This window comes from Anolis sagrei, chromosome X (genome assembly GCF_037176765.1).
Source record: "Anolis sagrei isolate rAnoSag1 chromosome X, rAnoSag1.mat, whole genome shotgun sequence".
NCBI classification, from domain to species: Eukaryota; Metazoa; Chordata; class Lepidosauria; order Squamata; family Dactyloidae; genus Anolis; species Anolis sagrei.
Window position 1 is genome coordinate 31,033,764 of NC_090034.1, and position 21,350 is coordinate 31,055,113.

A 21,350-nucleotide genomic window follows, 5' to 3' on the forward strand; every position below is an offset into this window, starting at 1 on the left:
CAAAACATCCTTCCGGTGTCATGGTCTGATCACTATCTGATCAGTTTCAGACTTTCTGTGACCCTCAACCTTCGCAGGGCTGGAGGACAGATTAAGATGGTCCGCCCCAGGAGACTGATGGATCCGGGTGGATTCCTGAGGAATCTTGGGGTTCTTCCTGCCATGGAGCCTGGCGATTCTGTCGACGCCTTGGTGGATCTCTACAATAGGGAGATGTCCAGGGCGATAGATACGATCGCTCCCGAATGCCCCATCTTGTTGCGTCATGACAGGCCGTCTCCCTGGTTCACTGGGGAGCTGGCTGTGATGAAGCACACGAGAAGGGGGCTAGAGCGCAAGTGGAGGAGATCTCGGGACGTGTCTGACCAAGCACGGGCTAAAGCCTCTCTTAGAGCATACTCTGTGGCTATATGGGTGGCCAGGGAATCTTTCACGACCACCTGTATAGCGTCTGCAGCAAATAGATCATCGGAGTTGTTCCGGGTTGTCGGGGAACTCCTTCACCCACCTGTGGTGGAGGAGTCCTTTGACGACCCAGCAACTCGGTGTTGCGAGTTCGCACACCATTTTGCAGGCAAAGTTGCTCAGATACGCCTTGAGCTCGACTCCAATTTCATTGCAGTGCCAGATGAGGTGACTGAGGCATCTGCTTGTCCAATTTTGTGGGATTCTTTTAGGCTTGTTCTTCCTGAGACCGTGGAAGAGGTCCTTGGGGCTGTGAGAGCGACCACTTCGGCTCTGGACCCTTGCCCATCTTGGCTAATTAAATCGGCCAGGGAGGGGTTGGTTGATTGGTTTGTGTTGATCATTAATGCATCGTTAGAGCAAGGGATTTTTCCATCTAATTTGAAGCAGGCTGTGGTTCGTCCACTCCTCAAAAAGGCTTCCCTTGACTCCACGGTGCTGAACAATTACAGACCGATCTCCAACCTCCCTTTTTTGGGCAAGGTGCTGGAGCGGGTGGTCACCTCCCAGCTCCAGGGCTTTTTAGATGACATCAACTACCTAGATCAGTCACAGTCTGGTTTCAGGCCTGGTCACGGCACCGAGACAGCCTTGGTCGCCTTGGTGGATGACCTCCGTAGAGAACTGGACAGGGGGAGTGTGACTGTTGGTTCTCTTGGACATCTCAGCGGCTTTCGATACCATCGATCATGGTATCCTTCTGGGTCGTCTCTCTGGGATGGGCCTTGGGGACACGGTTCTGTCGTGGCTCCGGTCCTTCCTGGAGGGACGAACCCAGATGGTGAAGCTGGGAGACACCTGCTCGGATCCCTGGCCTTTGACCTGTGGGGTCCCGCAAGGCTCTATTCTGTCTCCCATGCTTTTTAACATCTACATGAAACCGTTGGGAGAGGTCATCCGGAGTTTTGGAGTTGGGTGCCATCTCTACGCAGATGACACACAACTCTACTACTCTTTCCCACATAATTCCAAGGAGGCCTCTCGGGTGCTGGACGAGTGCCTGGCCGCTGTGTCTATCTGGATGAGGAGGAACAAGCTGAAGATCAATCCCGACAAGACAGAGGTCCTCCTGGTCGATCGCAAACAGGATCGGGGTATAGGGTGGCAACCGATGTTGGACGGGGTTACACTCCCCCTGAAGCCACAGGTCCGCAGTTTGGGAGTCCTCTTGGATTCATCACTTACGCTTGAGGCTCAGGCGTCGGCGGTGTCCGGGAGGGCTTTTGCACAATTGAGACTCGTGCGCCAACTGCGACCGTACCTCGCGAAGGCTGATCTGGCCGGGGTGGTCCATGCCTTGGTCACCTCTAGGTTGGATTACTGTAATGCGCTCTACGTAGGGCTGCCCTTGAAAACGGCTCGGAAACTCCAACTGGTCCAACGGGCAGCAGCCAGGATGTTAACTGGCGCTCCTTACAGAGAGAGGTCAATCCTCCTGTTTAAGGAGCTCCATTGGCTGTCGTTTATTTTCCGAGCCCAATTCAAAGTGCAGGTGCTTACCTACAAAGCCCTGAACGGTTTGGGACCACCCTACCTGCGTGACCGCATCTCCGTCTACGAACCCACGCGATCGCTTCGGTCATCTGGGGAGGCCCTGCTCGTGATCCCGCCTGCGTCACAAGCACGGTTGGTGGGGACTCAAGACAGGGCCTTCTCTGTGGCGGCTCCCCGACTCTGGAACGCCCTCCCAAAAAATCTCAGACAGGCCCCTACATTGGCAGTCTTCGGAAATAATTTGAAGACCTCGCTATTCCGATGTGCCTTCCCAGATTAGGAACCTCCAGTACCAGGTCCTAGAAGCACTTTATTAGAATTAAGATACCGCACTCTGCACACTGCACTTACTTATAATCCTGCATACCTCCTGCCACATCAGCACTTTTAATCTTGTACCCATTGCTCTGGCCCGGCCCAGTTATATAGTGTCTTGATGTATTGTTTTATTGTTGTTGTTCATACTGCTTAACTGTTTTTATTTTGCTTTAGGTATTGTATTGTTGTATTGTGTTTTGAGGCCTTGGCCTATGTAAGCCGCATCGAGTCCTTTGGGAGATGCTAGCGGGGTACAAATAAAGTAATAATAATAATAATAATAATAATAATAATAATAATAATAGTTGGTATTTCTGGCTCATTGACTGACCCCATTCACACTAATAAAGGAGTAAAACAAGGGTGTCTATTGGCACCAATACTCTTTAACCTTTACTTGAATGATATAATACCTGCACTCTAGGGGCCAGAATTTTTTCCACCTGCAGTAGGATCCAAGAAAATCTCCATCCTATTATATGCAGATGACATTGTTCTAATTTCACTTACCCAAATTGGCCTGAGAAGACTGCTCTCTAAGCTTGGTGCATATTGTTATAAAGAAAAGCTGAACATCAACTATAATAAAACCAAGGTAATGGTGTTTGGAAGAAGACACTCTCAACACAGATGGTCCATCAGGGGTCACCAAATTGAACAATGTGAGGAATTTAATTACCTTGGAATCCATTTTACGGAAAGACTATCCTGGAAACTCCATACAGAACACACTAAAGCAGTAGCTTTGAAATCTGTTGGAGCAATACTCAGATTTTACAACACTGCAGGGGGTCATCTAGTTGTCCCAGCCCTTAAAATATTTCAGAGTAAAGTTATAGCCCAGATTTTGTATGGTGCTGCCGTCTGGGGATGGGATGAGTCTCAGACAGCAAAACTGGAGGTTCTCCAGAACACATTTCTTAAGAAACTACTGAGACTCCCACCAGGCACCCCGGCAGCCTTGGTCCGGGCAGAGGATGGTCTCCCCTCCATTAGATTGCGTGTTCATTTTACCCTATTTAATTATTGGAGAAATGTAAAAGACTCCTCAGTTAGGGTTTTTCCCAAGGGATGTTTTGAACAGCTAGCAAAATGCAAAGTCTGGAATACTAGATACCAGAAGCTGCTGGAATTTCACCCCACTCTGTCTGATAAGCCTTCTATCTTGAACTCAAGGGAGAAGCCCCATGAATATATTTTTAATAATTGTGCCCACCATGATAGGCAGGCCATTAATAAATCCAAATTCTCCCACTGGTTTAGACTGTACAAACTTGACCATGATAGGGCTATCTACCTGACTAGGCTCACATTTCCAAAACTTAGACAAGCCTTCACAGCCCTTTGTTTTCAAAGTATGCCCACAGCAGTGATTGATGGCAGATATACGGGCACCCCTCTGGCTCTTCGTTTATGTGTTTGCGGGGCCCCGGAAATTGAGGATCTGCCTCACTATTTGCTTTTCTGCCCTTTGTATTCTGATCCAAGAACCAAAATCCTGGGGTTTATTCTTCACCTCCTTCAGACCAACACTGTGTCCGAAAAGATTTTCTATCTCTTGGCTGACACTAACCCCGTGGTTACTCACAAGGTGTCTCTTTTTGCCCTGGCAGCACAGAAAATCCAGGCAAAACTAATCTCTGATATTGCAGTTGACTGTGCTGGGGATGCTTTCAACTAATAGTGGCTGTTTATGTAGTTTTAATAATGCTGTATCTATTTGCTTTTACTCGGTTTTTAATTACGCAGGTATGAGTCTATACATTATGTAGTATTTTAAAGGTGCATCTTGCCATCGATATATGTAGCATTTTAATGATTTATAGGATTTTATTGTGTATTTTATATTGTATTTAATAATCTGGTGTTCATGTATTTATTTATTTGCCTTGCCTTGTATGTGAAAGACCTATGGTATAAGCATCCAATAAACTAAACTAAAGGTAGGGTTTATAGAAGGGCTAAAAAAAAAAACAACCCTACCGTGTCACCTCCTGGTCATGTGATCAACATGAGTGCTTGGAGTGTCTTATGCCTTTCTTGCCGAAGCGGTACCTATTTATCTATTCGCATTTGCATGTTTTCAAACTGCTAGGTTGGCAGGAGCCAGGCATGTAGCCGGGGGGGGGGGGGCTTGAGGGGCTTCAGTCTCCCCCCCCCCCCCCCGAAATTCTCATGGTGGTCCGCGAGAAAGCCTTCCCGGTGCATTATTGAAACTGTTATGTTTATTCATATCATGATCTGACCAGCATACTCAATATATCCCATATGCATGGGGGTATTGGGGTAACAATACAAAAAGTTTGCTAGGGTAGACCCTCCTTCACTCAAACTCAGCCCCCCCCCCCCCCCGAATCAAAATCCTGGCTACGGGCCTGCCAGGAGCTATGGCTAACAGCGGGAGCTCACCCCGTCCCGCAGATTTGAACTACCAACCTCCCAGTCAGCAGTTCAGCAGCACAAGGGTTTAACCCATTGTGTCACCATGGCCCTGATGGGGGCCAGGGATCAATGCCAACCCAATCCTCTCTGCACAGGACAAATATCCCCTGACACCAAGGCCAAATGCCTCCATTGTCCTCTGCAGTCCCTCTCAAAAGGGTGACTGGAAGTTATGCCACTTCATTTCCTGTCACCTTTTTGACCTCTTTTCCTTCTTATCATTTTTTTTTGCCCTGGTAAGGAAATAATAATAATAATAATAATAATAATAATAATAATGAAGAAGCAGAAGGAAACTTCAAGAGGATTGAAAATAGAAACTGTTGTTGACTGAGCCCCATGAAATTTAGCAAATAAGACAGGGCGATTGGACAATCAACACTCCATATGAAGGTATCTTTACAAGCTTGGAATACAAATGACAGCTTCAGTGGCTGGAGACGGAAAACAATGGAGCAAAGAAGATGGAAAGCAGCCATTTGGAGCCATTTTAATATGGGCAGAGAAAATCAAAATGAGTCCTGAACTTCAAGAACCTCTGAAGATAGCTGGCATGAAGCAGGCTTGGAAGCCCCCGAGAAGATGCTGCTTTGTTTGTCCAGGATAGTGATACTGCTAAAGACGACCACCATTGGGTCAGAGCTCACCTGATAATAATCTTGTATCTCATTTCAGCTTTACATGAACAGAATGCCTTGGGCCTGTTTCTGTTGTCCTGTATTTGCCCCATGTTTCTTTTGAGTTTTCTAAAATTGCTTTGGGAAACATACTGGGCTGGGTATCATGGAAAGAGTTCCAGTGATTGGACTCTCCATCTTTGTCTAGCACTCCTTCTTTAGGTCTCTTTCCACCATCAATATTTCACCTTCATTTTAATGCACTAAAACTTTTAATTTAGATGTTTTCATCCATCCCACAAAAGGAGGAGGAGAAAAAGAAGGAGGGAGAGAGGGGGGAGTTTCAAATAATGACTGTAATAAATGAAGGTAATTAATTGTAGTTTGTTCCTTAACTGTCTAGTCAGCTTAATTTTACCTTTTCATCTAATAATGAGAAAATAATTTTTGTGCTCCGAGGGTTAATGATATGTAACTGCAAGAGCTGCTAATTACATGTTGCAAACTATTCATCAGAATCCCCATCTGTGCTACTTGATTATGTTTGCTAAATTATTGCTTTGAATTATCTTTCATAAAGCAACTTTTGTAATTAGCGGGGCTCTGGCTTTGCTCTTTCCTCCACTTGCAAGGAGACTCGGAACTTTGGCCACTTCGAGCTGTTGCCACACCATGTCTGTCGTGGGCGGCCTTTTGTCTCTGCCTTGATGAAAAAAAAAATGAAAGCTAGGTTTTTAATTTCTTTAATCCAGTTAAGAAAATGAAAGCCTTTCCCTTCTCCACTATCTCCTTCCCTCCTGTCCACTATTTCTGCAGTAGAGGCGCAATGTCTCCCTTTCCCTGGACAGTCAGGGCACTGGTAAACATGGCCCCTTGTGGAGGCCCATTTTGCTGAAATGCCATGAGTCACAATGAGAGTTGGTCCAAAAAAGGGTCAGTATGGCAGTGGGAAAAGTGGTTCTGCACTCAGAGGAACCCGGGTTCAGGATACACCACTATTAGCTAACTGGAAGGTTGGCAGTTCAAAGCTGCAAGTCGTGGTGAGCTCTTGACCGTCAGCCCTAGCTCCTGCCAACCTAGCAGTTCAAAGCATGCAATGCAAGTAGATCAAAAGGTACCATCTCATTGACAAGGCAAAAAGTGCCCTATGCAGACATGCCGGCCACACAATTGGAGATGTCCATGGACAACAGGCTCCTTGGCATGGAAAATGGAACAAGAGCACCTCCCCATGGTCGGAGTTGAGCATTGTCTCCAGACGCTGGAGATAGAAAAACGGAGAAGCCCTTTACCTTTTTCTGTGTTGTATGTAATTGTTCACTGTGTGTGTAAAAAGGCATGGGATGTTTGCTTCATATGTGTATTGTAATCTGCTCTGAGTCCCTCTGGGGAGATAAAGCAGAATCTAAATGAATTGTATTATTATTATTATTATTATTATTATTATTATTTGAAACACAACAAGATGAGTCCACAGCAGACAAGAACACTCTGCTGGCTGTTGTATTGGATCACACGTCAGACACTTCCCAAGGACTGCATGATGTATTGGCAAATAATAATAATAATAATAATAATAATTATTATTATTATTATTATTATTATCTAAAGCAGGATCACACGGCTAAACCTCCATGAGTCCTAGGATGGGTAGCCATGGCAGGGAGGCATGAGTCTCCCTCAAGAAGAAGCTAGACAAAACTGGATCACCAATATGCTAAGATAGTATGAATCAGAAAGGAACACACACTATGAAATGGGAAGACAGAGGCCAGTAGTTAAAAGTTTGCATGGAATCGATCCTCTGGACACTTACCTAGGAGTCAGCGACACCAAACGCACGGAGGGGACATTTAAATATACCCTGTGCTTGTCAGAGTCTACATTGTTCAATGATAATGGGAACAGTGCTAGGAGGCCAAATTGATAACAACATGCCTGCTGTGGTGAACCATGTATCTTAAGAGCGATGCCAGGGGCCAGTCTGGCAGGGAGGATGCAAAGTAAACACTCAGTGCTTGCCTTCCTGTCTCATCCAGCCATGCACCTAAACACCCTTTCATTCACATACTTGGGAGTCTCTTGCATACGCCCTGCCCTCTCTGTTGACCCAGGCACTTTGGGCACCCAGACTGCAGACTCCACTACCAGCAGTCAGCCAGAGTGACCTGCCCGCAGGGAAACTGCAGAGTTCAGAGTCAAGGCTAGACAATGGTAACCAGCACCACCGCTAGACAAGATAAAATGCGCTTACCCCTTGTCACAAGTCAGGAGGTCATGGTGGCAGTGTGGTTTGCCACCTCTCCTCCCTGGCAGAACCATTCTGCATTGGAAAGTGCCCACATGCGCTCCCAGGCATGTTCCTGCTGTTTTCCCAGAGGACCTAACAAGGTCTGCTAGGAGAATAGGCAGTATTTAAAGCAACGAGAAATATATTCCTATTGTTATCACTCTCTTTTATGTGTTTATGCCGAGCATTTCGGAATGAATCAATACCGGATTGCCCTATAAATAAATAAGCATATCAGTAAAAACCGGGTAATAAAATGAAGTGATGAAAAATATGGAAATCAGTCCACATTTGTGTAAATCCAGTTATTGTTTCATATTTCTCCTTCTGCTGTTATATCGTTCCAAAGAGACAGATTTAAAAGTAACACAAAGCTCGCAAGATGACAGCCTCTAATGTGTTGTTGCCGTGCGCCAGAGATTCTCTGGGGGGTTGGAGCAAAACACAACAGAACGCAACAGCACAGGAGGCAGGCCACCTTCTTCTCCCCCCCCCCCCAAAAAAAAACCCCAGGAGACAAACGATCATTTTAGGAACGTCCCAACGCATGATTTTTCTCACATGCCTGCATTCCCTCTTCCTCTCTCACCCCCCCCCCCCCTGGTAGAATTTAAATCTTCCCCAGTCATGGCTGCGCTTAGAGCCAGAATGGATCTCATTTCCACACCTGGAATGCCTTGAAAATGATACATAGAAAAGGAGCCAACAGAAACTATAGGGGCAACTTCTGCTGGCATATGTTAAACAGTCAAAAAAGAAGTGGGACCCAGGGCCACAAAGACTTGCGAGGAAAGAGAGCTTTGAGCTCATGCCATCAGGGTTGACTATGGCCACTATCAGGGATCAAGTCCCCTAATGGGTCAATAAAGCTCCCTCATTCAGGGGTGACTCCATCACATTGGAGTTGTTCTCAAACTATACCTGACTACTGGTTAGCTTGACCATTCACTTCCCCCAGATAAAGTTACTCCTGTGGTCTAGTGGTTGGACTATTTATTTATTTATTTGCTACATTTGTATACTGCCCCTCTCAGCCCGCAGGCGACTCGAGGTGGTTCACATGGCAACAATTCAATGCCAACAATATCATAAAAACATTTAACACATTTAAAAACATATCAATTAAAACTATAACAGTAGTAAAAAACAAATCACTTCATCTCCTAGATAAAAACATAATCCAATCTCATAGTCCAATTGTTCCATAATCCTGCGTCGGTTTTCAAACGCCTGCTCGAATAGCCAGGTTTTGACTTTTTTTCGGAAAGACAAAAGGGAGGGGGCAGATCTAATGTCCCTAAGAAGGGTGTTCCATAGCCAGGTGTTCCACTACTGCACTGAAACTTGAAAGATCCAGGTTCCATTCCCAACTAACTCTTTCCACCTGGCCAACCTCCGGATGAAAGGATAAGACAGGGAAGAAAAGGGCCACATGCACTGCCATCTACTCACAGAAGGAAAAATGGGGAATAAATGCAATAAATCAATGAAATCAACGACATGTTGTCCCTAAAACTGCTACCACAACTCACCAAAAGAATTCCAAGATCACTCAAGGCACTTCTTTAGGTGGCATCCATATACAAGGGTTGGTTATATACACAGATATTAGCATTTTCTCCACAAATATTGCTCTTTTTCTCTCTTTTGGAGATCTGTCCAAGACACTTGGGAAAGAATTCCCAGGATGCATCAAGTTATGGATTTGTTCATAAAGCACCCCAAGACCATTTCCAGACACAAAATAGAAGCTCAAGGCCAAACAGAACCTTATCTTGGCATAAACTTGCAAAATATATCATATTGAAATGCCCTCACCGTTTCACAGAGGAATACAGACATAACAAGCCTTTGGGATTGCCAACAAGTAGGTATGGAAAAAAGTTGGACAAAAAGAGATGGAAACTCATATCTGGAGACAGAAGGTGCCTTACCTCAGCCTGGAAGCTCTTTAGGACGGGTGCCACCATATCTCGGACCCCCTGAAAAGATAAAAAGCCAGGGGTATTCTCAATTAGGTTAAAACTGTTAAACCAAGAAAGGCTTTTACTAATCTGGATTCTAATTCATATTAAGGCAGGGTGTCCAGTTCCTTAAAGAAACCTGAGCCTTAATTAATTTTACACATTTCATTCCTCTAATTAACTGATTACATTTGCATATTGATAACAAACACAATCATTCTGATGAGGCAGAAAGAGGCAGAAAGATATTTTCTCTGGGTTCTGATGATGCCTTAGATCATGAGAAAAAGGGCCGGGCATTAGCACAGCAGGTCGACAGTTCAAGCCAGGTTGGGGTGAGCTCCCAACCATCAGCTCAACTTCAGCTCACCTTGCAGTTCAAAAACAGCAATATGAGTAGATAAATAGGTACCACTTTGGAAGGGAGGTAAAAAAGACGCCCATGTGGACATGCCCATGTGAGAGCATCTAAGGACAACAAAAGCATGGAAGATGGAGCGACAGCAGCCCGCACCCTGTGGCCAGAGTCAAGCACAGCCTCCAGATGCCAGAGATGGAAAAAGATGGGAAGCCTTTGCCTCTGTTTATGTACTGTGTCTTTGTTAATTGTATAATGGCATTTAATGTTTGCCATATATGTGTACTGTAATCCGCCCTGAGTCCTCTCAGGGAGATAGAGCGGAATATAAATAAAACATATTATTTTACTGACACAAAAACACAGAAAATAAGATCTATATGTTGGATTTCGTATCACAAAATCACAAGTCGAACTATTATTATTATTATTATTATTATTATTATTATTTATGTGTGGCAACATTGCTGTTGTTGCTGTTGTTGTTGTGGGCCTTCAAAGCATTTCTGACTTCTAGCAACCCTATCACAGTTTCTTGGCCAGATTCAGAATTCCCTTCCTCTGAGGCTGATTCAGTGGTAGGAGAGGTTGTGTTTTGCGCTTTCCTCCTAACAAATGAGAGATATTCTATATTGGTTGATTGATCTACTGATTTTATTGAATAGACATCCCACCTTACTCCCAGCACAGGATTCAAGTGGCTTACAACACGTTAAAACAAAGTAGAGGGGAAACAACCATGAATACAAAAGTTGAAAAAGCCCTAGCTCCTGCCAACCTAGCAGTTCAAAAACATGTAATGTGAGTAGATCCATAGGTATCGCCTTGGCGAGAAGGTAAAAGGCGCCCATGCAGCCATGCCGGCAAAACACAACCAGGAGGGTCTATGGACAACAGGCTCCTCGGTATGGAAAAATGGAACAAGACCACTTCTCCATGGCCAGAATTCAGCATCGCCTCCAGACGCCGGGGAAAGGGAAACCTTTGCCTTTGTTTGTATATTGTATGTCATTGTTCACTGTACAAAAGGCATTGAATGTTTGCCTATATATGTGTATACTGTAGTCTGCTCTGAATCCCCTCGGGGAGATAGAGCAGAATATAAATAGAATCATAAAATCCTTGAGTTGGAAGAGACCTCATGGGCCATCCAGTCCAATCCCCTGCCAAGAAGCATGAAAATTGCATTCAAAGTACCACCGACAGATGGCCATCCAGCCTGTTTAAAAGCCTCCAAAGAAAGAGCCTCCACCACACTCTGGGGCAGAGAGTTCCACTGCTGAACAGCTAATGAAGTGTACTATTATTGTATTATTAACAGTTAGAATTCAAGGAGGAGTTTTCAGGCCCTTTGAGCCACTTCAGACAAGAGAGCATCAATGCTCTCATCAATTCTCCCATTCCTTACTGTGTGTGGCTCCTCCAGCAGCTATAGTTTTTAGACTACCAAAGAAGCATGATGTGTCCGAAGTGGATGGAATTATGCCTTTAGGGTTTGGGGATTTCCTAGGACTCTCCTATTCCTTGATCTCCAGACCATCCATCAATGAAGCTTAAGAATAGATAGTTCCTTTTCTCTGAGCCTCCGCAACAGATCTTCTCCATGTTGATGCCAGGAAGGAACATAATGGCAGGCTGGCATGAGGGGGAGGGAAGCCCTCAGCTGTCAAAGCAACTAAAATAAATTTTATTGGGAAGGAGGAAGAAGAGCAAGCAAAGACATCAACATATAACAAGGTGGCACTCCATCTGCTCAGAGAGGCAAGTGCCAGGATAACCTGCAACAAGGCTCTCCGAGCTTTGCAGTCTTAATGGCCAATAACTGAACATTGTTTGGGGGGGAGGGGGGTCCTACCATTGGTGTTTGTGGCCAATTACCTTCTCCTTTGCTTGTTAATCCCCCACTTTGTAGGAAACCAAACCACTGCACATTGCAAAAAACAGGCCGGCTTGAATGTGGGCAGGTGGGAATATGCCTCCCCGCCATGTTAATTCCATAATAGCAAATCTACTGTACCTCAGGTACATTTTTCTTAAATTCCCGGCTGAGTTCAATTAAATGTTTATGAGAATGCTCGCTTTCTTCCTGCCGAGCTGCCAGCTCCGAAGCCACAGAATTCAGCTCCTTCTGCAACAAAATGCAACCAAAAGAGAACATATAGGGGGAGGAGAGAAAAAGAGAAAGAGTGGTTGAAGAGGGGTTCTGGGGTTTAACACCTCTGGGCTCACACAGAACTTTTCCCAAAGCAAATGCTTTCCCCATATTGACTCGAAAACCAAAGATGTACAAATCTGGTTTGGAGGCTTTTTCATGACTGGCCAATTGACTCAAACATCACACGACAACCATTTGTAAATACTGGGGACACAAATCAAAAGTCTATAGTGTTGTTTTTGGTAATAGGTGCTTTGGGTCTCTTTTCAGAGAGATAAATCAGGATAGAAATGACGATGGCGATGAGACAGAGTTGAAGGCAACTGGGAAAATGGAGAGCTGGTCATGACATCGGATGCCCAATTATTATTTCCAACATTAATATCCCACCTTTCTTGGACAAAAAGCTCAAGGAAGCTAACTCTGGGTGCATCTACACCAGGCATGGGGAACCTTCGGCTCTCCAGGTGTGGTGGACTTCAACTCCCACAATTCCTTGAGGCTCGGCATTTGCCCCAAAGGCTTACCTTGGCCCAAGGAATTGTGGGAGTTGAAGTCCACCACACCTGGAGAGCCGAAGGTCTCTCCAGGTGTGGTGGACTTCAACTCCCACAATTCCTTGAGGCTCGGCATTTGCCCCAAAGGCTTACCTTGGCCCAAGGAATTGTGGGAGTTGAAGTCCACCACACCTGGAGAGCCGAAGGTTCCTGACCCCTGATCTACACTGTAGAATTAATTCAGCTTGACACCACTTTAAGTGCTATGGAATCATGGGAGCTGTAGTTTTATAAGGTCTTCAACCTCCTCTGCCCAAGAGTGCTGGTGTTGTCGAGTGTGGACCCCCTATCCAGGTCAAAATATTAATTTAATAAACTTGGCAACGCAGCGGAGAGTTCAGCAGGTGGCGGGAGCGAACGTTTCATGGATTGGCCGTCCGGATGCATGGAAGAGCCCAGCAGCAGCTACCAGTGCCCAGGATACATTTTTGGCACATTCTCCCCTTCTTTATTAGTTATATTGTCTTTAACCCCTAAATAAACATGGTTATCCTTAATTTCTGGCTCTCCATCTCCCCTTTCACTCTCTGAGTCCTTTTCTCACCCACTTCCACGTTCCACAGTTGACTCGGTGGCTGCTCGGGCCACATGGCCCACATGGCCCTCCACCGTCCTTGAAGCAGAACTCTCCTTCCCATTTCTCCTTGCATTCATCTAACATTTGCTCCCAAAACTTCGTGTCAACTTTAGCCTCCCCGTGGATACTGAGACCTACCCATTCACAGGGTTTTCCCCAGTATCCGCAAATCTCTTGTGTACATCTTCCCTTCCCTGGGGACATCTAACTAGACATTCACAGAGTTCCCGCGATATCCACAGACCCTTTTGTGTGTGTGCATTTAAGTAAAGGTAAAGGTTTCCCCTGGCATTAGGTCCAGTCGTGTCCGGCTCTGGGGGTTGGTGCTAATCTCCATTTCTAAGCCAAAGAGCCAACATTATATTATATTTTATGTCTCAATATAAAATCCTTTTTGGAGAAGCATGCTACTGACCAAGTCTTTATGGTGATGTTTCGGCCACATTTCCTGACACAGGAAGTTCATCCAGCTGTCTTCCTGGGTATCATCTACATAAGGACTCAATCACCCATCACCTTTGGGCCAGTCCATCTCTACTAGTCCCATAGACCACTGACTGGGCAAAGAATGACAGGATCCATTCCTCCTGCCCTTTGTCTCAGCCACCTGGACATTACCACCATTTATCACATGGCATGACTTCCAGTACGTCAGGGGGTCATGCCCTATTCTCCAACAATGACATTTCCCCTTTCCCAGAAACAGACCACTTAATCCTATCAGTAAGGACAATATTTCTCCTTTTGGACTCACTGGACAGCAGTGCCAAAGGCACTGGACCCATTCACTGGAGACTCATATCGCTATTATTATTACAATAAAACGCATGGGACCTGATGGCCCCCTTTGTTTGTCTCTTGGCTATTACCCAATAATCCACTTAAGACTCGTCACCTTTCTTCCCCCTTGTCTGCCATTGGAGGGCAGGGATCTGCATTAGTAGCAGGGAACGCTTTCCTATTGGCCGGCAGTTGCCACAGTCCCGCCTCAGCAGGGAATCCTTTTGTGACATCAACAGCCCTTAACCAAACATGGCGAAGTCGGGTCCAGCTGGGCGGGAGTGGGAATTTCAAAGGACGGAACTGTATAAAAATGTTTGTTTTGCAATGTATGGTATCTCAGCTTTCTTTGGCAGATTACCGTGAGCTGGCAACACTTTCAACTGATTAAATAAAACACCTCATCAGCTTCTTCTTCAACTTGACGAGATTTATTTGGGAATATTGGATTTTAGCTTCTTCGTCTCACCAGGTACACCGACCCACAGGGCAGCCTGTCACCAGTACCAGTATCTGCTTATCGAGGCTTGATATCTGTGCTTTGTGTCTCGCTAACCTCAGCCCGGATCTCACTATCCGCGGTTGCTTTACCTTGCTCTATTTCACTGGTACCTCACCAAACTACAAATCCCGGAATTCAATAGCATAAGCCATGGTAGTTAAAGTGGAATCAAATTGCATTCAGTGTCAACACACCCTCTGATCCTGCTTCTAGGATGTACCTGCACTGTAAAAGGAATGCAGAGTCACACCACTTCAACTGCCTTGGCTCAATATTATGGAATCTTGGGAATTATAGTTTTACAAGATCTTCAGTCTTCTCTGCCAGAGAGTGCTCATGCCTCACCAAATGACAATTCCTATTATTCCACAGCACTGGGCCATGGCAGTTGAAGTGGGGTCAAACTGAAGCATTAATACTTCAGTGCAGATGCCCCCTAAAAGCAGTGGGCCATCCAACAAGCGCTTCCCCAAGTTGCTTTCCAAATGTGGTGCCACAACACGTTACTTTTCAAATGGGATACAAGCAATGCCAACAAAGTCGATTTCAAACAAATCACTTTTCAAAAATAACTTTCCAAGTCCTGGAAAGCAAAAAAAGGTGCAAGCATCAACAGGACTGAATGTTTTGAAGAGAGGGAAATATATCATGCAGCCAAAAAAGGCAGGGTTGAGATCCATGAAAACCGAGGGAAACAAACACCAATTCCAAAAGTTCAAATGAATGGAGCAGTTGATAAATCAATATGGTTAAGAACTCCTATATTTTTTTCTTCCAATTTGTAAGAGAAACAACACTCGTGTCAAACCAGGAAGGGGGCACCATATTGCACTGTTGTGATCTGTTTTAAAAATATTCCAAGGCTGTGCCACACCAGCGGATGTATATCACTGGAAGAGGAAGGCATCCAAACCATAACTTATGCCTGCTTTTAAGTGTTTATAAATAAGCCTCCAAGAGATGGGGATGGCTTTTTAATTTTGGTGGAATTTGGGGCGGAGACGGGGAAATGAAAACTGCAGGATTAAGTAAGCTGACCTTCTGTGTAGGGCCCTTTAAATCACACACAGTTCACTTCCAGTGCAGGGAAATGTTTTAGGTATGGATTCAGATCATGCTGGGTTTTGGAGTGCATGTGGAAATCCCACTGAAGAAATATGAGACTTTGCCATCCAAAGAAAAAAGCTCACAACACAGAAACAAAGGCGTTGGCTACATCTCCGAAATAGGTGGGATTTCGAAACTCTCCTACAGCCAACGTGGCTCCAGCTACTTTTCGGGCCAGGCTAGAACACTGGGTTAAAATGCCTGCTAAAGAGTTCAAGTCTGGGTTGGGGTGAGGTCCCACCGTCAGCCCAGCTTCTGCTCACCTAGTAGTTTGAAAACAACAATGTAAGTAGATAAATAGGTACCACTTTGGTGGGGAATTAAAAGGCGCCCTGAAAAACATGCCAGCAAAAATATATAAAAATCTGACCAGGAAATGAGTCCATGGACAATAGGCTTCTCAGTGTGGAAAATGGAACAACAGCACCTCCCCATGGCTGAGTTGAGCACAGCCGGATGCCAGAGATGAAAAGAGGGAAGCCTCTATTTATCTACTGTCTGTCTTTGTCAACTGTATAATGGCATTGAATGTTTGCCATATATGTACCTGTAATCTGCTCTGAGTCCCCTCGGGGAGATAAAGCAGAATATAAATAAAGATTATTATTATTATTATTATTATTATTATTATTATTATGCAATCTATATAGTAGAATGCATGCAGTTTGACCTCACATGAACTGCCATGGCTCAATGCTAGGAAATCCTGGGAGTTGTCATTTGGTGAGACCCCAGCATCCTTTGGCAGAGAAGGCGAAAGACCTTGTAAAACCCAATGCATTCTGGTTCGAACTATACACTCAACGTAGTCCCAGAAAGCTTTTTGCACCAAGAATTTTATAATAGCCACTTGTACTCTCAGAAGCTAAGACCTAAGGCTCTTGTGCCACTCTCATTCATTTCATTCTCTCCTAAGTGAAACAGTTGGATCAGAAAGACAGGGTCTTCTCACTCATTGCCTCCAATTGAGGCCTGCCTGGCGTGATCTCTGTCTGTCCTTTGGAGGAGAAGAGTAACAACTTGTTTCCTTCAGAGAGACTTTGAGCTAGATATTTTCCTCCACCTCTGATGTTTTTATTACATACTAGCTTGGGTACCCAACGTTGCCCGGGTTATTTGAAAAAAATCATTTTTTAAAATTGTACAAAATGAATAAGGTTGTGGGTGAACCGCAACTCACATCATGCCAGGTTAACCCCGAAAAACTCAATCAGTACTTAAAGTTTGTTATGTTGGGCATGTTTGCTCTAGATGCATCATCAGTGGGGTTCAGTGTGCTCTCTGGCTGTAGGGTAAACTACAATTCCCACTATGGTGACTCAGTCCTCTCCAACTCCTCCAGTAGGCTCAGTTGGTCTTGGGGGTTCTGTGTGCCAAGTTTGGTCTAGGTCCATCATCAGTGGAGGTCACCGTTTCTCTCGTTGCAGGTGAACTGCAACTCCCAGAAAGGAAGGTCAGTTCCCTCCAAACCTCTCCAAGTAATCAAATTTCAGCATATCAGGTATGTGTGCCTAGTTTGGAACAGATCAACCAGTGTTTGGGTTCACAGTGCTCTCAGGATGTAGGTGAACTGCAAGTCCCCCAAATTAAAGTTAATTTTCTCCAAAGACCTCCAGTATTTTTTGCTGGTCATGGGGGCACTATGTGCCAAATTTGGTCCAATTCCATCTTTGGAATTGGACCAAATTTGTGGAGTTCAGAGTGCTCATTGATTGCAGGTGAACTATAAATCTCAGGACCTACAATTCCTATAAAGCATGGTGAATTTTCCGCAAACTTCTCTAATATGTTCAGTTGCTGATCAATTCCTCTGTTTGCTGTGTGCCATAGAAAAGAATAGGAAAGGGTTAAGGAAGAGGAAGTGGGTGGGTCATGCAAATTCCACACCCATGGAGAGAGAAAGAAACACTGGGATGCCTGTGGTGCAGGAAACACATAAAATCTAGGATGCAATTGTCCCTCTATGAAAGCCTTCACTTGTGTGGTGGGCAGTATGGTATTTGTGGAGGACATGGCAGGGCTCTTGTACATGTTTACAGCACGCTCTATAACCTGCAATTTCATTAGCGGGAGGGCCATTGGTGTCTCCTGAGCAGTGGAAGCTACAGCTGTTTGTGGAGGCAGGAGCTTGCCTGTGTAAGTGGACACCCCAACCACACACACACACACATATTTTCACCTTTATTGTGTGTATAGATAAGATATATATTTTTAAACATTTGCTAGACAGACCCAGGGGGAAGGTTCCCTGTCTAAGTGGATGAACATAAATACAGTTGTGTGAAAGGGATCTAGGAGTCTTAATAGACCACTGGCAAAACATAAGTCAACAGTGGGATGCAGGAGCTAGAAAAGCTAATGTGGCTCTAGGCTGCATCCATAGGAGTCTAGGGTCCAATTGAGAGAAGTCAGTCCAATTCTCTTCTGTTTTGGTCGGACGTCACCTGGATTAATCCTGTGTCCAGTTATGGGCAAAGCAATTCAAGAATGATACTGACAAGTTGGAGTGTGTCCAGAGAAGGGCAACCAAAATGCTCTGGTTTAAGGAGCTGGAGATTTCTAGCTTGGAGAAAAGAAGGCTGAGAGGGGACATGACAGCCAGGTGTAGATATTTGAAAAGGTGTCACACTGAGGAGGGGGGAAGCTTGGTTTCTGCTATCTGGAGACAAGGACACAATGGAGCAATGAATTCAAATGGTAGGATAAGAGATTTCACCTAGACGTTAGGAAGGACCTCCTGATGGTAAGAGCTGTTCAGCAATGGAATATGCTATCTTGCAGGGCAGTGGAGTCTTCTTCTCTGGAGGTTTTGAAGTAGGGGCTGGATGGCCATCTGTTGAGAGTGCTTTGATTGTGTGTTCCTGCATGGCAAGGGATTGGATTAGATGGCCCTGGGGGAGTCTCCTCCAGCTCTAGGATTCTGACTCCAAATAAATCAGACATGTGCAGGACAGCATCCCAAAAAGTTGTAGCTTTGAATGCCCACCTTGAAAATGCATCACCTGAGGCTACCACCTCAAGCCCAGAGCCCCACTGTCGGACCAAGCAAAAAATAGCAAGGGAGATGCCTTCAGAGACCTTGTGTTCCTTGGATTTGGAGCGAATTGATGTAAGACATCGTCTCCAAAAAATGGAGAGGCTTCCCCTCCCCGGATGGGGTGCGGGGCCGGCTGACACGGAGGGGTGTGGCATCCCTGCCATGTAATGCTGGGCAGGATGACAAGCGGCAGCGCACAAGACGGATGGCGGTGCACATGGCCTCCCCGTAGACAGGCCCCTTTCCAGGAGCTATCAATCATTTTCCTGCATATTATGTAAATTCCTGATGCTAAAGATGTATGGAGTCAATTACCAGGGGTCACGGCAGCGTGTTAAATTCGTACAACGGAGCTCCTCTTGGTCTCCGATGAATCTGAGCAAGATTGCAAGCTTTCCACCTTTTATTGGACCATATAAATATTTCACTGTTAGATATAAAAAAAATATTGGAGAAAAAGCAGATAAAAACCAAGCCTCCAGTGGCTCCGGAGAGACCAGGCGCAAGAAAGGGGAGTCAGCAGCTTTTTAACGGCTTTGCGCTGAGCTTTCCAAGAATGGCAGAGTCCAGAGACAAGATCCGTCGTAGCTTTTTCACTCTGGGTCTTTTAGGGTAAAAGGCAACTCCCAACTTCATTTGTGTGGGTTCAAGTAAGCAGGAGAAACGCTAGAGCCACCAGGCCAATAATCCCTGAACCATGAAACTACAAACTCCAATATGTCAGAGGATGGGGGGCCACGGCAGTTACAGTGGAATTAAAATACTATGCTTATGTAGTGTGAACTGGATGCCCTCTGAGGGAAGGTCAACCGTACCCTCCCCATTGTAAAAGTGGCCATTTTCCAAAGGAGATTTGGCTGTGCCACTCCTTTTAACTCTGTATCCATCAGCTATCAAAAATGATGACCCAGAGAAGGCTACAGCTTCAGGTGTGTGGTTGTTGTTAAAAAAGAAACAGACAAAAGTGACCATTTGCCTGTTGGTATAAGCACAGCAATAAGAGACCAATGATAGACACCAAAAAAAAACAAAAACAAATTTTACCTGAGTTGATCGCTAACACAGGACTTCATCACATTGAGGTTTTTACCCTTTGTAGAACACTTCATGTACAGTTAAAGAGGCACAGATTCCCACCATATGCCGTAAGCTCACTTCAGGCCATCAACCATGCCCCTCTGTCCTCGAAATGGACATTAAGTGTCCTGAAAATAGGGAGCTCTGAACACAGGCAAACAATCATGTTCAGAACTCCTAGCGCACTTTAGATCCATAGTTCCAGCTGGAAAATACGTGGGATAGAAAGTGTCAGGCTTGTCCATCCCATTTCATCTTCGCGCAGTGGTGTTTTGAGGGGTGGTCCGATGGATGATCTTTTGGGAGATATCTTAAGAACATGGCTTAGGAAGGAAAAAAGCACATAGAAGTGTATTAAGAATGGGGCTTGGGAAGGAAAACAGCCCACAGAAGTTTGCAGATGATACCAAATCAAGAAGGATGGCTAATACTCCAGACGACAGGATCAGAATTCAAAACAACCTTAACAAATTAGAGAGCTGATTGGTCAAAACTAACAAAATGAATTTAAACAGGGACAAATGTAGGATACTACACTTAGGCAGAAAAAAAATGAAATGCAAAGATACAGAGTGTGTGACACCTGGCTCGACAACAGAGTCACATGTGAAAAAGACCTTGAAGTCTTTGTGGATAACAAGCTGAACACGAGCCAAGAGTGTACACAACATCTAAAAAAACCAATGGGACTTTGGGCTGCATCAAAAGGGGTAGAGTGTCCAGATCGAGGGAAGTCATGGTGCCTCTCTATTCCGTTTTGGTTAGACCTCTTTTCCTGGAATACTGTGTCCAATTCTGGGCACCACAGTTTAAAAGAGATATTGACTCTAAGCTGGAAGGTTTCCAGAGGACGGCAACTAAAATGATCAAAGATCTAGAGACCATGAATCCCTATGAAGAGCATCTTAAAGAGCTGGGTATGTTTAGCCTGCAGAAAAGAAGGCTGAGAGGAAACATGGATCGTCATGTTTCAGTATCTGAAAGGCTGTCCTAAGCAAGAGAGAGCAGGCTTCCGTTCGGCTGCCCTGGAGACTAGGACTCAATGGAGCAATGGTTTCAAATGGCAGGAAAACAGATTCCACCTGAACATGAGGAAGAACTTCTTGACTGTAAGAGGAGCTGTTCAGCAATGGAACTCTGCCTCAAAGTCTAGTGGAAGCTCCTTCCTTGGAAGCTTTTAAACAGAGGCTGGATGGCCATCTGTCAGGGGTGCTTTGGTTGTGCTTTTCATGCACAAAGGCAGAAGGGGGTTGAACTAGATGGCCCATGTGGTCTCTTCCAACTCTATTAGTATTCTGTGATTCTATCATCCTATGTATTAAGAATGGGGTTTGGGGAGGAAAGCAGCACATAGAAGTGGCGTTTCAGAATGATGCCTTGTGTCTCCTCTAAGCGGATGGTTGAGCTAAAGGTGGAGGAGGCAATCCTGTGTGATGGAGGTAAGTAAGAAGATTTTCCCTTTTTTAAAAAAAAGTAAGATGGAGGGGGTGGAGAAAAGGCTTTCCATGTGATGATTTAGAACCTGGGCAACGACGGGGAAAAGCTGAAGAGGCAAACACGTGTGATGGGAAGACAGAACTTGAAATGGGACGATTGGTAATAGAAAGGGA

The 21,350-nt window shown here is 45.0% G+C and overlaps 1 protein-coding gene across 13 annotated transcripts in view; it reads right to left on the bottom strand.

Moving 5' to 3' along the window:
* Window positions 1-21,350, bottom strand: part of CUX2 (cut like homeobox 2) — a 199,329-nt gene that overhangs the window by 88,301 nt on the left and 89,678 nt on the right. For 9 of the 13 annotated variants that reach the window (XM_060786028.2, XM_067473089.1, XM_060786027.2 and 6 more), the window contains 2 exons: window positions 11,966-12,076; window positions 9,561-9,608 (listed from right to left, as the gene is read on the bottom strand). In XM_060786028.2, coding sequence (XP_060642011.2) covers window positions 9,561-9,608; window positions 11,966-12,076 — 159 coding nt within the window. The remainder of the gene's footprint in view (window positions 1-9,560; window positions 9,609-11,965; window positions 12,077-21,350) is intronic. The other 4 variants (XM_060786034.2, XM_060786033.2, XM_060786032.2 and 1 more) reach the window with 1 other exon arrangement.